This window comes from Megalops cyprinoides, chromosome 16, assembly GCF_013368585.1.
Source record: "Megalops cyprinoides isolate fMegCyp1 chromosome 16, fMegCyp1.pri, whole genome shotgun sequence".
Lineage (NCBI taxonomy): Eukaryota > Metazoa > Chordata > Actinopteri > Elopiformes > Megalopidae > Megalops > Megalops cyprinoides.
Genome location: NC_050598.1, coordinates 12,017,084 through 12,032,322, shown reverse-complemented (window position 1 = coordinate 12,032,322; position 15,239 = coordinate 12,017,084). Strand labels below are relative to the sequence as shown.

At 48.0% G+C, this 15,239-nt stretch overlaps 1 protein-coding gene across 3 annotated transcripts in view; it reads left to right on the top strand.

Annotated features, from left to right (window-relative positions):
* n4bp3 (NEDD4 binding protein 3) overlaps window positions 1-15,239 on the top strand; it is a 41,460-nt gene that overhangs the window by 19,570 nt on the left and 6,651 nt on the right. For all 3 annotated transcript variants that reach the window (XM_036547857.1, XM_036547855.1, XM_036547858.1), the window contains exon 2: window positions 13,814-14,278. In XM_036547857.1, the coding sequence (XP_036403750.1) occupies window positions 13,847-14,278 (432 nt within the window). In that variant the 5' untranslated portion in view covers window positions 13,814-13,846. The remainder of the gene's footprint in view (window positions 1-13,813; window positions 14,279-15,239) is intronic.

Here is a 15,239-nt window from a genome sequence, read left to right as displayed (position 1 = left end):
GAAACCGCAAGAGCTGATCCCAGCGCTCTGAAGGTGAGAACAGGGCAAACAGAAAACAGGGAGAGCCGCTGGATGTGTTTTTTTTTGGTGTTTGAGTCTGGACATCTAGTGTGAAGAACCTCTTTTTTTCCCTCCTTATTGGATGTCCATTCACAGAAGGGGAAAGTTTCGAACATTGTTTTTCGGGCTGTGTTTTTGTCCTTTAAGACAAGAGACGCAGCACTTCCAGCCACAGGTAAGTGAGTGGCATGACAGTGATGCACAGCATTTATTGAACTGGTGTTACCGCTCTGCTGTGTCACTGACATCTCCGTCTATGAGGTAATCTATCGCTACACTGCGTGCCGGTAAAATTACAGTCAGACACTTCGCAAGATTGATTCTGGAGGGTTATTGCCTCAGCCACTTAACATATTACTTTTTGTCTGGCTGCACAGGCTTGGAGTGTACATTAGAGAATTTCCTGAACTTCTGCCAAGATGGAAATGGATCGTGTTATACGCTCTTCATCTTATTAATTATATGGTACTCTTACGGCTGGCCCCTCATGCGCTGGTACGGCTCCCTTGATTATATCTGAGCCGTTGGTCTTTTTTTGGTGGGTTTTAAGCAGGTTTTTGGTCTTTCGAGCATCGCGCGGCGACCGGCTGTAATCTGTGAGACCTCAATCCCACATCAGCGGGGAAGGGTGTGCGTGCCCAGGGTTCAACCTCTTTGCAGATCTGTAAATCTGAGGGATTTTATAGCCTGGCTCTTCAGCAAAAGGGCTTGCACAGTTCAGCGGCCGGTTTAGCAGGCTTTAGCATGCGCGGGATTAAAACGGAAGATTCACTTGCCTCTGGATGCGCAAAAGTGCTCAGTCATTGCTGGGCTGTTAGCGGATGTGGGCCTGGTGAGCGAGCATCAGCGGGCGTCTTCCCCTGAGTCTCACATTGACTGGGAGCATAGGCTGATGCCCTGGAAGTCAGGCCCTGATTGGCCACTGCGGCTGAAAGGCACTGATGTGCATCCTGGTCATGCTGGCCAGGCTTCTTGATTGGCAGAGCTTTAGGATAATCATGGGAAAGTGAGGGCTTTATGGAAGCTACCACGCACTGTCAGTCGCTGACTTCCTGAACTAATTAAAAGATTTTGCGGTGCATAGCAAAGCACTGAGGTTCAAATCAGTGAACACTGAGAAAACATGTTAGCTTCTCCCATTTTGGGGTTCATGATGCATCGCTCTCCCAGTATCTGATAGCATCCTAGAGTTGCATCAGGAACAGCCTTTACATCTGTTAATTAATCATATTTTTTTCTATTTGAACGGATACACTTATGTTCTGTTGTGCTGGAAGTCGCTCTAGATTAAAGTGTCTGCTAAATGAATGTAATGTAATGTAGCCTTATTACTGTTAAGATCAAGGACAAATATCAGTATGATTTTTTTTTTTTTTTCATTTCTCATCTGAAATCTCCAAAAGTCCCTGCTGAAGGCTTTTTGCACGCTGGTTGTATGGCAAAAAGATGAGATTAAAGTGTGGTCAGTGGACCCTGCACAGGGGATGTTTTTGTCTGCTGAGTGCTTGTCCTATTTGTCCTGCTAAGGTGTGGCGATGAGAAACAGTCTGTTCCTCCCTCGGTTTTGTTTGTGCGTTTGAAAACCTCTGCTCTGCTGTATCAGCACTTTAAGCCTGTATTTACACAGTCGTCTAACAGAAAAGCAGGAGCAGGGGTGTTGAGTAGCAAGCTGCTTGACATGAGAGAAAGCCCAGCAAAGCAAAGAAATGAGTTTGGTTTCCACACACTGAGGAGGAGGGGACCCTCCAGTGAGCCCTGTTGGGCTGTCGGTGTGGTACAGGTTGGGTCTGTGTCAGAGGGGTGGTGTGGTGGCAGCTATGAGGGTAGGCAGGTAGCTTCTGTAGGGTCATTAGAGCTCAGGGCACCCCCAAACACCGCTACAGTGAAGAGACCAGCAAGTCTGCTAATCACAGGCCTGCTCACATATGCGTGGCACATACAAGCAGACACATATGTATGTACATGCATGCACACACAGGCACACTTTCACTGATGTAAACAAATGCGCACAGACACACACACACATAGCACATTCACAGTCTAAGGGCCAGATTTACTTCAGGTAGTGTGCACAACTTTTTCTGATCAGTTTTAATGGCCTGTACTAAGAACTGTTTCTCAGGGACAGAGTCACTGTGTCACTGTACCGCATGGGTGCTCTGCCAAATTCGACAATGGGGTGTTTCTTTAGAGAGCCTGAGAGTGATCACCTGGCTTATGTAACCGGCCTGAGTAAATCGGTCGTTTGCTCCGCGGCGACCGCCACTGCGTCCGGCTCGGCTTGTTGCGTATAGAGCCTGTCACCTGAGAAAACGTGGCCCTTGAGTTTGCAGCTCATTACCACGCCCTGAACGGCAGCCCCGGGGTCTGAGCGCCTTGCGTGGTCTCAGGTAGGACTGCAGGTGTTTTTCCTGAACGGAGGCTGCAAATGCGCGCCGTCGCGGGACAGCGCCTGCTCCCCTCAGAGCGGGGAGACCGTGGGCGGACCGCAGACCTGTAATAGAACAGGAGATGAAAGGAGTGTGTGATCCACCTTCCCCTGAATGGAGGGCTGCTCTTTAATTGGGCCCTCGGAGCAGAAAGTAAAATCAATAGTTTCGCATCAGAACCTGAAAAAGGGGGGAAAAAAGAGGCCCCCTCTAATTATGTCGTGCGCCGTGTGCTGCTTCAGTGCAGGTATGTTCCGCTGGGACGATCTCCCACAAAGCACACAGCCACAGCAGGCTCTTATTATTCAAGGAGCTGCATCCAAACAGTAAAACACAAGCCCTTCAGTCAGCACTCGGCATGTCAGGCTTGGGATTGCAGAAATCCGAATGACACATTGACAGTAATGAATATTCTTGCATGGGCCAGTTTGAGTGGAATATATGTTCTGTGTGTGCTATGTGCTTGTGCTGTATAGTGTGCTATGTGTATGTGTTGATTTTGTGTATTGTGTGCCCTCTAACATCCCCCTTGAGCTGTGTGTACATTTGTGAATTTTTGTGCGTTGTATGTACTGTGCAATGTGTGTCTGCATCTGTTAATCTGTGTGTGTGTGCCTTTATGAATTTGAGTGTGTCTGTATTTGTGTGTGCGTTCATGCAGTTCTGTCGGTGCTGAATGGCACCAGCGTGTTAATAGTAGTGTTCTCCATTGTACTGGGTCTCTGTTTGGTAATATGGTGGATTTAGAATCATAATAAGCCCACCCTGTATAGCTGTTCAGAAGTGCCTGAGGTCCTGCTCGTTATTGACAGAGACATATATGCCGCAAAATTACTCAGCAATATGCTTGTGGAGAAGGCTTTGTTCACTATCCATAAAGTGATTAGAGCCTCATCATCTTGTTCGCGCTAGCCCAGGGGTGTGTTCTTTGTAATAGCTGTGAGCATTTACGGCAAGCAGAAAGATAGGTCTCGTAGCCGTAATGAGTGGCTCTTTAGTGTTTAAAAGCCATGCACGTAGCACTCTTACCCTGGGGCTAAATTGGCTTTATTCATTACCTGCCGATTCCTAATTAGCAGGCTGCATGACAGTGCCGCCCTCCTCCTGTCTCATGTCGGCTGTGCACTATATATTACATGTCTGGAACCTGGAACCTTCTATTCATTTTTGAAAAGAACGGATTTTGTTTGGAAAAGTAGCCAGTTCCATTTTTTTTTTTCATTTTTTCATCTCTATCTTTTCCATCTTTCATCTTATTTTTGACAGTTTGTTGTTTTTGCTACTTTCTCCAATTTACTAACATTTGGATGTATTTATAAATAAGAATTTTCAAAAATTCTCTACAAAGAACGGCTTCTTTTCAGTTGACTTTCTGCAAAATATTGAACAAAAACGGATGAACTTACAGTGAGCTTATAGATGTCTGTGTATATTTCCTGAGAACATTTGTAAGGATTTTTAGGTCGTGGAGGTGCTGTCACTCTTACGCCTTGCTGCTTTCATTTTGAGATGCATTTCGGGAAGCTTTCAGCTTTTAAAAATCCAAGGGAAAAAGCAAGGCTACCGCGCTAAGTGCGCTATAAAAAAATGTCAAGCAGTGTTGCTGTTTTCTTTTTGCTAATTTAGATTTCTGTCGGGCATTACTCTCTGCGTGGTGTATGGGCGAGGCGCGAAGGCCGCTTTTGTTTTCTTGAAGAACTTTAAACTGACCTTTAACGCTGACTGGGAAAGAATGTGGTCCCTTCTCTGGCTCTGAGTGCCTCGCGGTTTCGCAGCTCGACTAACTCGACTGAATAACATCAGGCGCTGCTTCGGAGGTGCTTCATCGCGTCACGTGATTCGACCGCCCCTTCTCCTTCTCTCTGTTCTTGAAAGAACCTCGGATCCCCAGCCCTTTTGCAATTTTAGAGCCGGGTTTCCCTCCCGAAAGCCGGAATAAATTGGCCGACCCTCCCTGTGCCTGGGGAGCCTCTCTGTGCCCCCCCTCCCGCCGCGCCTGTGCCCCCGGGAGGCTTGCATTGAGGTGCCAGGGCTTTGAAATTCCCCGGTCGCCCCGGGTCAGTGGCCCTCAATGCGCAGAGGAAGGCTTTTAATGACACTCCTTTCACTCCGCCTTTCTTTCGGGACCGGGATTAGCCCGTCCTGTGTTTGCTTTGTGAAATTACCATCGGACCCGCAGTCAGGGGCTCGGCGCGGGACTTTCTGTCTGATCGCTTTTCGCTTTCCCGGCGTGTATTGAGAGAGATTTATCGTTTAGGGCTAGCTGTGTAAACTCCCTTTCTGTTTGGGGTGTGACGTTGTGACAGGCGTGCCTCGTGTGCCACCATATTTATCTCTTCCAGCCGATGCAGTCATGCAGTTTATCAGTGTTTTTGCAACACTTCCCGCCTAGTCTCAATGCACTGTTTGTCTGTATTCTGCTGTGTTTTGAATCTGCTTTAAGCTTCTCCGTAGCTGGGAAAGCCCCCACATTCTCCATTATATTGAGTGTCGGTTGCCTGCTGCCCTTGTTATCACTGCCGACCCGGAACCAGGGTAGTGTTAGCTGGAGCCAGAGCCGGCTGATCCCGGTACAGCACGGTTGCTTTTCCATTGCATTACCCATATCAAGAGCTGTGTGACACCACACTGAAGCTGGCGTCCGGCCAGAAAGAGGCGACCGCCTGGACTTTGCCTGCGAGGCTGAGGTTTTTTCAGAACAAAACTCCATGCTACTCCTGTCTAGCAGGCTAGTTTGTGGGAGCGGTGATGGAATGGTGTTGTGCTTACATCCTCAGTGTGGTCGTGTAATTTACTGACTGCTTGCAGAATCAGACATCCTCCATAAGTCATTTGCTTTTCAGATGCCCTAATTCTGGGTGAATTGCCTGTTTTACATATCTATTTATAAGGCCGCATATTTACTGAAGCAAGGGTGCGGCAGTAAGCCCTTCTGGGAATCAAACCTGCTGCCTCTTTAAGGTTGCATACCCAGCTCCTTAACCAGTGCACCGGTGCTCCCGTTCCACAGGCCAGAGCCACAGACATTGTAGCTCTGTCATGCCCTTAGTGAGGTATATACTCGGACCACTGGCCGTGTTCATTCCGATGTTAGTGAAATGTTAGTGACAGTTACTTAATACCAGCCCTGACTGATTGTGCAGCCACAGTTACAGTGGTCTGCAAACTTGTCGTCACTTTGAATTCCTACAGAATGATGAAGGAACAGGTTGACCAATGAGTAGATGCGTGTGATTTATAGTGATGTGAGTCTGTGCTGTTCTCAGTCAGTATGGCTCTCTGAAGCCTGTCTCTCAGATAGCATGGATGTTGGACACATCAGTTAAAGTCACTCCTGGAAAGAGCAGTCTACAGTGGTGGAAGGTGTACAAGGGATCTTCCAGAAAATCAGAGGATGGGATATCCAGCATGTACAGCAGTTGTGTGCGTGTGTGTGTGTGTGCGTGTGTGTGTGTGTGTGTGTGTCTGCGCACGTGCGTGTGACACAGTGTATACACCACCGCTCTCTCTGATGTGGAACCACATGCCCAACTCTCAGCCCGAGTGAGTCAGGCGATCTCTCACGTGTGCGTCGGTTTCAGGAGCACTCCGGAAACCTGTGACTGACGATAGGGGTGAAGCGTGCGCACCTGAGCGCCTCGCTGAAGCGCCGCGCTGTCCTCCCCGCACCCGAGCGGCAGAAAAAACGTGAGGCAGCTTGTCCGTGTCCTCCGTTCCCCTCCCACCGAGCAGCTGTGTGTCATTACCGGACCTGAGCCGCAGCTCTCTGTGAAAGAGGCGTGGGCTGAGGTGCAGCTGAAGCGGGGCTGGCTGTGTCTACACAGGTGTCCGGCTCCCGAAGACTAACATGAATCTGCTCATTTCCAGGGAGTGCGGGGGGTGGTGGTGGTGGTGGTGAGGGGCCCTTGAGAGCTGTAATTTTATTGTCATGATTGCCTGTGTGTCAGCGTTAACAGTTCATGAGGACGAGTCCGTGCGTGTGTGTGAAAACATGGCTGGAATGTAGAATATCTTCTTTTTCTCTCCCTCTCTCTTTCTTCCATGTCCTCTCCTGCCTCTCTCTGTCTCTTTTTCCGTGTCCCTCATTCTCTTTCTTAATTCAGTTTAGTATCATTTATTGGTATGACATGAATTTGGTCAATGTAGCCCACTGGTGCAGAGAGTTACTGAAATACGGTTTCTGAAATATGGTTTCCCTGTTTTTGAGTATTTTTCGCTATGTAGGACAGAGCACATCCCTCTGTCTCCCCCTCCTGTCTCACAGTGACCATGCATACCTTTTTCTGTGGGCAACCGTTTCTGTAGCTGTCTTGTGAAATCACTAGGGTGTGGTCATGGAGCCTGTACTTGATTCTGTCTCTCACTCCCCCAACTCTTCTGTCTCTCTCTCCGTCTCTTCAGCTTGTTCTCTCTCTCTCTCCCTTTCTCTGTCTCTTTCCCCCTCTCTCTCCGCTGCACGTGCTGGTGGCGGGTGCACAGCGGTGACCTCTCCTTCAGAAGTGCAGGGATGTGGGTGTTGAAATGGGTTGTCGCCAGGACTGAAGTGGGCTCGGCTATGGGCGGGGGGGGGGGGGGGGGGGTCGGCAGCTGGAAAAATTCCACACAGGCCTGTGGAGGGAGGTACGGAGAGAGAGACCTGAGAGAGAGGGTTATAGAGAGGGATAGAGAGAAGTAGAGAGCCCAGAGAGAGAGAGGGAAAGAGCCAGGGGAGAGAGGTAGAAAGAAAGAGGGAGGGAGAGAGATGGAGAGAGTGAAAGGCAGTAGATGGACAAAGAGAGACCCACGAGACAAGAAGAGACTTAAAGTCCAGAGAGAGAGAGAGATCCCACAGAGGGGCCGATAGCCCAGAGAGAGAGCTCAGAGTGCATCCACAGATCAAGCTTCTCCAGCCCTTGCAGACTCCAGGTGCTTCCATGACAGTGATAGTCTGAAGGGGCCTCAGCAGAGTGCAGGACAGGGGAGTTAGCATCTCACGGTCACAGAAACCCGCATGCATAACAACAAAAACGGGCAACGGGGTCACGCTAAGGGCTGTGGTCGGGCAGTGCTGGGAGAACATTGCGTTTCAGGAGGAAGAATGTGGAATTGTCAGAGAGGGGTTTGTGAGTTCACCCAGCGCCCAGAGTGGGAGGAACAGGACAGAGCTTGAGTCAGCATGAGGGCAGAGCAGGACCTAAGTGCTGTTTATGCAGAATGCAGAAGCCCAAACCTCCCTCCGAAAACAGCTTTAATGAAAGCTCTGCTGTAATTAAAGGTGCTGTGACCTCTCTGCATGAGTGTGTGAGTTGCTTCCACTGGCTTCGAGGAGTGATAGACTGATCACACTGCTCCAGTTGGACAGCAGCACTGTTGCACTACATTTACATTTATTCATTTGGCAGATGCTTTTGTCCAAAGCGACTTACAAATGAGGCAAAGTACAACACAAGCAAACAGGCATGTAAGGAGTCAACAATATTAGAAGCGCCGCATGACCAAGTTTCAGTAGTTGGCCAGACAAAGTACAAGCTAGCTGGTAGAGATACAAGTGCGTGAAACCACAGATTTGATTTTTTTAAGGAAAACAAAGATTAAGACATAAGGAAGTGCTTTAGGTGGTAGTGTGTCAGGTGTTCAGGTGAGCGCAAAAGAGCTGTGCCTTCAGATGTTTCTTGAACACAGTGAGGTACTCAGCAGATCAGATGTGTGGAAAGTTCATTCCACCATCAAGGGAAAACGGAGGAGAAAGTGGACTAGAGTGAAGGACAGTGAAGGGCAGGAAGCAGGCAGGTAACAGCACCGCTGCAGGCCTGAGAGACGTGTGCATTTCCTTAAAAAAGACGTTTCTCCACCTCCCTAAAGACGTGGGCCTGGAATACAAAGCGTGGTTAAACATTACTCCACCGAACTGAAGGCTGAAATAAACCTTGAGTCCAGGAGGTATTTTTCCATTGTGTAATTCATTACTTTTTTTTTTTTCCAAGGGCTCCGGCTTGACATGGTATATTTCTGAGTAAATACACTATCGATTGCTTCTGCCCTGGCAGCTGTTCAGACTGGATAAAATGTTTGAAAGGAATTTGTTTTTAGGAGATTAAAAGCACGCTTTAAAGAAAAAATGGCATCTGTGTTGTGTCAAGGCCAGTAACATCTGAAAAACAAGATCTGCGTTCAGTAAAAAAGGTCCAAGCAGGAAATGATAGGAAGAATGGTGCATTAAAAACACAAAAAAAGAGCTGAAAAGGGAGAATACATTACCACTACCCTAAAGCATCTATTTTAAGGTTTCTGAGTAAATTCCTGCTGCTGGTTTGCATACATTCATTTTTTCTTCCGCTGTAGTTGAGTGATCGCTATGAAAGTATGATCTTATCTGGCATGAGAGCATGCATATTCTTTCTGTTTGGGTGATGTTCAGAAGCATAAATATTATTACTTATTTACGTAGAAAGAAGTATGATTTCACACCTTGCACCGAGTGTATCCATTTTTCCGAGCGGAGTTTCTCTCGGAGCAGTAGCGGTATCTTGCTCGAGAGCTCGACAGCAGTGCTTTACATGGGATTCAAACCCAAGAGCCTGAGGTTCAGAGTGCAGTGCCCCAGTGTCTAGGGCTGCACGATATAGCCATCGCTATCTATCAAATAGCTGTTTTTAGCACAATAACCGCTATCCCTGCTACGTGGCGTTAGGTTTCTTCCCGTGTATTTTTCCCATTAGTCATACCTGATGCGGGAGCAGTGTGAGGCCCTGCGCATCACACTCCTCTTGTGCTGTCCCTCTAGCCCCAGTGTGGGATCCCTCTTTCTTTATCCACGAAGCTCCACTGATATCCAGAACAGTATGGGTGGGTCAACAGTGGCTACTTCCTGGGCTGGCGAGACCAGTGACTCTGCCATTATCAGCCAATTAGAATGACCAGATGTAAGAGGAAGGAGCTTGTAAGGGTGGCTTATTATCAGCTAGAGGGGAGACCCCTTGCTCTGATTGGATCCTTTTTCCGTGTTTTGCCCTGCATGTGCGGGGGCCTTGTGGGAAACGCGGTCTCAGCCTCATGAATAAAACCATGAAATGTGTTTGATGTGGCCGGGCAGAGGCCTTGGTAGTGGAGAGAGGCGCTTACTCTGTTAATCTCTCTCCCCCTTCTGTGTAATTGCTCTGCCCGCGGAGGCCATCAGTGGAAGTGCTTAAATAATGTTGATTATTTTGGACAGCGGAGCCGGAGATGGAGAGGTGCTTCTGCTGCAGCAGGCATGCACATCTGTCCCTGTGGCGTTAGCCCTGCTGAACGAGTAGTCTGTGTAACATGAAGACATCATTAAGGTTCAGCTCTGTTTAAAGAGGCAGGGGGCTCTCGTGGCTCAGACAGTAAAGGCACTTGTTGTAAGTGCAGAAGTTCAGAACCAGTCATCTGCCAACAGATGAACGGAGGAGGAGCCCCCAGCAGCAGAACATACTGGCTTCATTCTCTCGGGGATAGGAGTGCGTAGAGTGGGTAGATTTAGCTTGTCAGACACTCTTTAGCAGTATGAAACAGCATGAGGACATTTATCCGTAACTTCTGTTCTACTAGCGGTGCAAAGCCGTCACAGACATTATTCATAATAAAAGAAATTTTGGTGAAGTCATTCAATGTGAATCTGTAGCTCTAAAGGTTAGAGCAGGTTATAAGATGCTCTGTCTAACTCTGCTGCTTCTAATGTTGCAGGGGAATTCTTCTCTGCGGGATGGAAGAGTGAGCTTATTTTTCTCTGCACAGCAGCGATAGGGTAGTGTTTTTTTTCATGTGCTGCAGAATGCCTCGATGCCTCAAAGCGTCAACAAAGCCTATTAATTCTCTTTCGCACAGAGTTCAGTTTGCCTTCATTTGCCAGCCAGAAGAGCTGTGTCGCAAACAGCGTGTTTCTTGTTTGTCGTCTTTGTGTGTCTTCCAAGGAAATGGCAGGTATGTTGATTCAGATACCCCCAAACAGCTGACCCAGTCCTGCACAATCACTTTCTCGGTGCATTTCCTGCAGCCGGAGCCGTGTCACATGATGTCACATACCGAACGTTGGCATCTGCCCAAGCTGAGACAGCTGCCTGGAGTTAGCCTGCAGTCCAAGGGTGTTTTTCCACTAAAAAATATCCGGCGTATATTACTCCTGTCTACCTCTGCTTGTTTGCCGTGATGTACTCCCTCCGATATCTCTGAACTCCAGTAAATGTAGCTTGCGTGTTCCAAGCAATTCGGCTCACTTTGTTTTAAAGTGCATAGATTTTCACAGTGGAAGAACTCCAGGCTACATCTTAATGCTTCCGACAGTGAGGATAAGCCCAGCTGACAGCATGACTTCTTCATATCACCCCCGAGTCATCTCATTACATTACTTATATTCTTACCCAGGGGGACTTGCATAGGTTACATGTCACATGATCCATTTCTACAGCTGCAGATGTACCGGAGCAGTTCAGGTTAAGAACAATGCTTGAGGTTTATAGCAGCAGTACCCCGCGTGGGAAGTGAACCTGCAACCTTCTGTTTTGAACTCAAGTTTAACGTTATACTACACCGGTGCCTAGATCTTCTGCAGTCATGGATAAAAAAATGCACCTGAATCAGATAGCTGGGGGTCATTGTATGTCATTTCCTTGTGTGGTTTCAGTGCAAATGAAAGAGAATTCTTTTGAGTGTATCTGTCTGTGTCTTCCCATGTAACACGTAGTTAATTCCAAAGACAGTTGTTTTTGATTTGCTTGATGAATAAGTCACCTTTTCCAACAAGGAAACAAAATGCAAAAGAGTGATGCACACTGACACATGGTGGCAGAGATTCTTTTTTCAGTGAAGTTAACCTTGATTAAATCTTAGACCTGTCAACAGCTGCATTGAGAGGTTTCCCTTTGAATGGTGTGTCTGAAGCTGGATGTGCAGTGGAATCTTTAGGAGGCTGTGCAGTGGGAGCTTGTAGTACGAGCTGTGCCGTAGGAGGCTGTGCAGTGAGAGTTGTGCACTGGGAGCTGTAGGAGGCTGTGTAGAGTTAGCTGCTGTGGCACTGCCGATTGAGCAGATTCTGATTAAACAGAGCAGATTCGTAGCTGTGGACCAGATTGGCTTCTTCACGCTCCTCCAAGTATCTGCTGCTGGGCATGACTCTGAGAGGAAAGACAGACTTGTTTTCTCAGACAGATTGCACACCAGGCGGTGTGGAGTTACTGGCTCTGTGTCACTGAACCACTGTTCAGGGGACAATAACTCATTCATAAAAATGTATGTTGTTTTATGGTCTGTTCATGCATATGTATACGTGCACATGTGCGTAAGTGTTTGTAATCCCCAAAATGGTGACGTCACAGTCAAAGTATGGTGTTCTTTGGCAATGTGAGGTGGCAGGGTGGGCGAAGATTATGGAGAAAGGAGGTCATTCATCAATTATTCATATAAATATATTTGTTATAGCCCATTTTATATGTAAATTCCTACAAAATGTAGAGTCCATTTTTCAGAGAAAATCAGAAAAAAATGAAAACATAGAGCCAAGGAAAATGAGGTGGAGAAACATATCCATCAGTTGAGTGTTATGTCTGAGATTGTTAGGTGGCTGGAAGGATGAGCATTGGTGGATTGCTGTGTTTCCCAATCTCAGTACTGTGTGTGAAACCCTGTTTATGCTGGTTTTCATTCCAGATGAGCGCTCACTTATTTTGTTTAATTGAGCTCTTACCTAAACACTCCTCTTTAATTGATTAAGTACATACATACATGCATGGCATAAATGCTAAATGACAATAATGTAATGTCATGCTGGCCATCCAACAGTGGGCGGGGCAAGGGTGACAATGAGGGTGATCTAACCATGCAGGAGAGGGCGGGGGGCCGTGGGAGAGGGTGAGAGATTGGAGGAGAGGGAAGCGGGGAGAGGAGGTAAGGAAGGAGGAGCGGGATGCGGGAGGCAGGGAGGGGAGGGGCGGAGAGTGAAGAGCGAGGATGGCATTAGAGGCCTTGGCTCCGAACGGCAGTCGCGTGTTTGAATGCACGAGGGATTAGCCTGGGACCCGGTAATGTGCTCACGCCTGGCAGATGGCTCTCTCTTTAGAGTTTATCTGGGCCGAAGTGCGAAGGATACAGATAGCAAGAAAACAGAAAGCCCAGAGAGAGGGCAGCGCAGAGCGTGCACAGGTACAGGGCGCTGTGGTGGCCTGGTTCTCAGTGAGGGCAGAGCAGCTGGCTGTGTGTGCTGACCGCCTCCCTCACTGCATGGGGCTCTCTGTGGGGCTGCCAGAATGGGAACAGCGGCTGTTCGTAGCCCCCCCCCTCTTCTCTACCCCTCCCCTCCCCACCCCACCCCATTCCAGTCTAAATCTGGAGACGTGTCCCAGTTTGGACATTTCAGTATGGCTTCTTTGGCGAGTTCTGTTTTTCCCGCTATAATCCACAGCAGAACATGAATTAAACCGGCGCTACTCTGAATTAGATATCCCCTGAATCTCCCAAAGCGCTTTCCTCTGGTTGCCAGGGAATTGGGATTTACGGCAGGGGCAGAAGAGTGGCAGTTATATAAAGGGCTTATAAACCGTGAATCTACATGCGGCCTTGCTTCCTCTGCCAGTGCCCGGCTCTACAGAAGGGCTACACACTGGAGTCAGTGGGAAGTGTAACTCCCCAATCATTTTTCACGTATAAAAACCTCCATTAGCTGATAAATTAATTTGGTGCCCTCACCGGTTCAGGACATTTTTAGAGAGATTTTTCAGGTGTTCTAATCAGAGCTGTGTGCGATTGTAAAGTGCAGTTGTGGAGAGGCGTTAAATTCTGTCAGCATTAATTCGGTTAAACCCCCTCGTTATTATTGCCAGCAGAGACAGACAGCTGTTGAGTCTGAGTCAGCTGTCCCAGGCGCGGTGTTCTCAGGGCCAGCACTGATTATAACAGCGAAAGTCCTGCCGCTGCGGAAAAAGGAAGCGGCGGATCGTTAAAACAGGTCACCTGTGCTGAAAACGAACGCTTTATGAAAAAAAAATTGACAGGAGGAAGTCGGTGGGAATTCATGGCAACAAAGTGATTTGGAAAGACAAGCTGTAATAACAGAGGAGGGTTAGGAAAATGACAGCCAGAGAGTCGGGGATTATTAACGGCCCGCGTGGTGACATATGGAGCATGGTCAGACACGTTTTTCATTCACGGTGCCCAGCAGACTGCTGATGAGTGCGAAATGCAATCATTTGAATTTGCCTGTTTTTTGAAAACAGGAATACGCCCCGTGACTGCAAACCAGTTTACAAACAGGCCCACCAGACAGATTACTGGTGGTCGAGGTGTGAATGTCCTGTAAAATCACGGCGCCGCCGTTTCTCTCTGTTTCCCAGAATTCCCTGCGGGGACACCGGACTCCGTGACCCATGGCCACAGCCCAGACCCTGCCTGTGACCTGCACTCCCCGCGAGCGTTTCGGAGAGCCCTACCCCGCCGCCCCGCCCCCGGAGCCGCCCCGCTGCAGCATGGGCAGTGTCGGCAGCCTGGTGGAGAAGCCGGACGTGTCCTCCGAGCGGCTGAGGAGCGGGCGCGCGGGGATGCCGCCGGCCGGCCTCCGGCAGCAGGACGGCCTGCTGAGGAAGGGCTTCACCCAGCGCGAGCTGCTCAACTACCTGAACATCAGCAAGAAGGAGCCCAAGGCCGGCAAGCACATCTTCTCCTCCATCTCCTCCATCAACTCCATCAAGAGGGAGCACGGCCACGAGGAGGAGAACATCTACACCAAGGTCTACCACAAGGACGGCAAAGACCTGAACCTGGGCAAGAACTCGCTGCCCATTCCGGGAAAGTATGAGAAGGTACGTCACAGCCGGACTCCAGGCTGGGGTCAGATTACAGCGAAGGACTGCGGCCTATAAGAATGTACATTTTTAATTATACAGTATTTCATATTTCATGAACACAGGATTATCTTCTGTCACATTTCTTCATAAAATAGGAAAATATTTGGTGATGAAAAGTGAAACAAAAAAGTTAAAAATGAGACAAGGAGAGAGAGTGAATATTCTATGTCCTTAATTAGATAAATATATGAATATCTTGTAATGAGCAATATTTCTTTTAGGTTTTTGTTTTTATCATTTTGAGTTAACGAGATCCTAGCCCCCCCACAGAGAAAATAATGCTTAGTTTTTGGGGAGCATTAACCAGTGAGGGGGTCACTGTCCAGATACACAGGATTTTTTTACTTAATACTTTACTTAATACATACAGCCTACAATATAGAAATGACAGCATCAATAAAATGTTTCATGTCCTTCTCCTAGGTTGTTTTATGCAAATGTTGAGAGAGGTCATTTTCACTCCCCTGTAAAAACAGGTTTATACCTGCCTGTGATTTACTGACGTAGGATAATTAATTTGGTGTCCGTTATGGCTTAATGGGCAGATGAAATGGATCAGATAGAGTAGGAAGGAGGAGGGTCGTCAGTGGCTCATTCATATGCAGTGAGAATTAATATACCTCACACCTCAGACGCAGCCACCGGCCTGTGGAACAGCGCTGACACCTCCCTGTAATGGAACAGTGCTTTGGCCATGTCTCATATTTAGTTCTCTTTGAATTGGCAGATTGAATTGGTTCTCTGAATTCCTGTATTTCGTAGCATGTATTCGGCTGAGATTGTTAATCATGTTGTAGTCGTTGTGGTAGTAAGGGCTTGGCGGTGCTGATCATTTTAATCTCCACACACGAACACCCGTCTGCAGGGTCCTTGCGCTCCTACCTTTTCAATCAGGCATTCCCCAGGCCTGCAACGG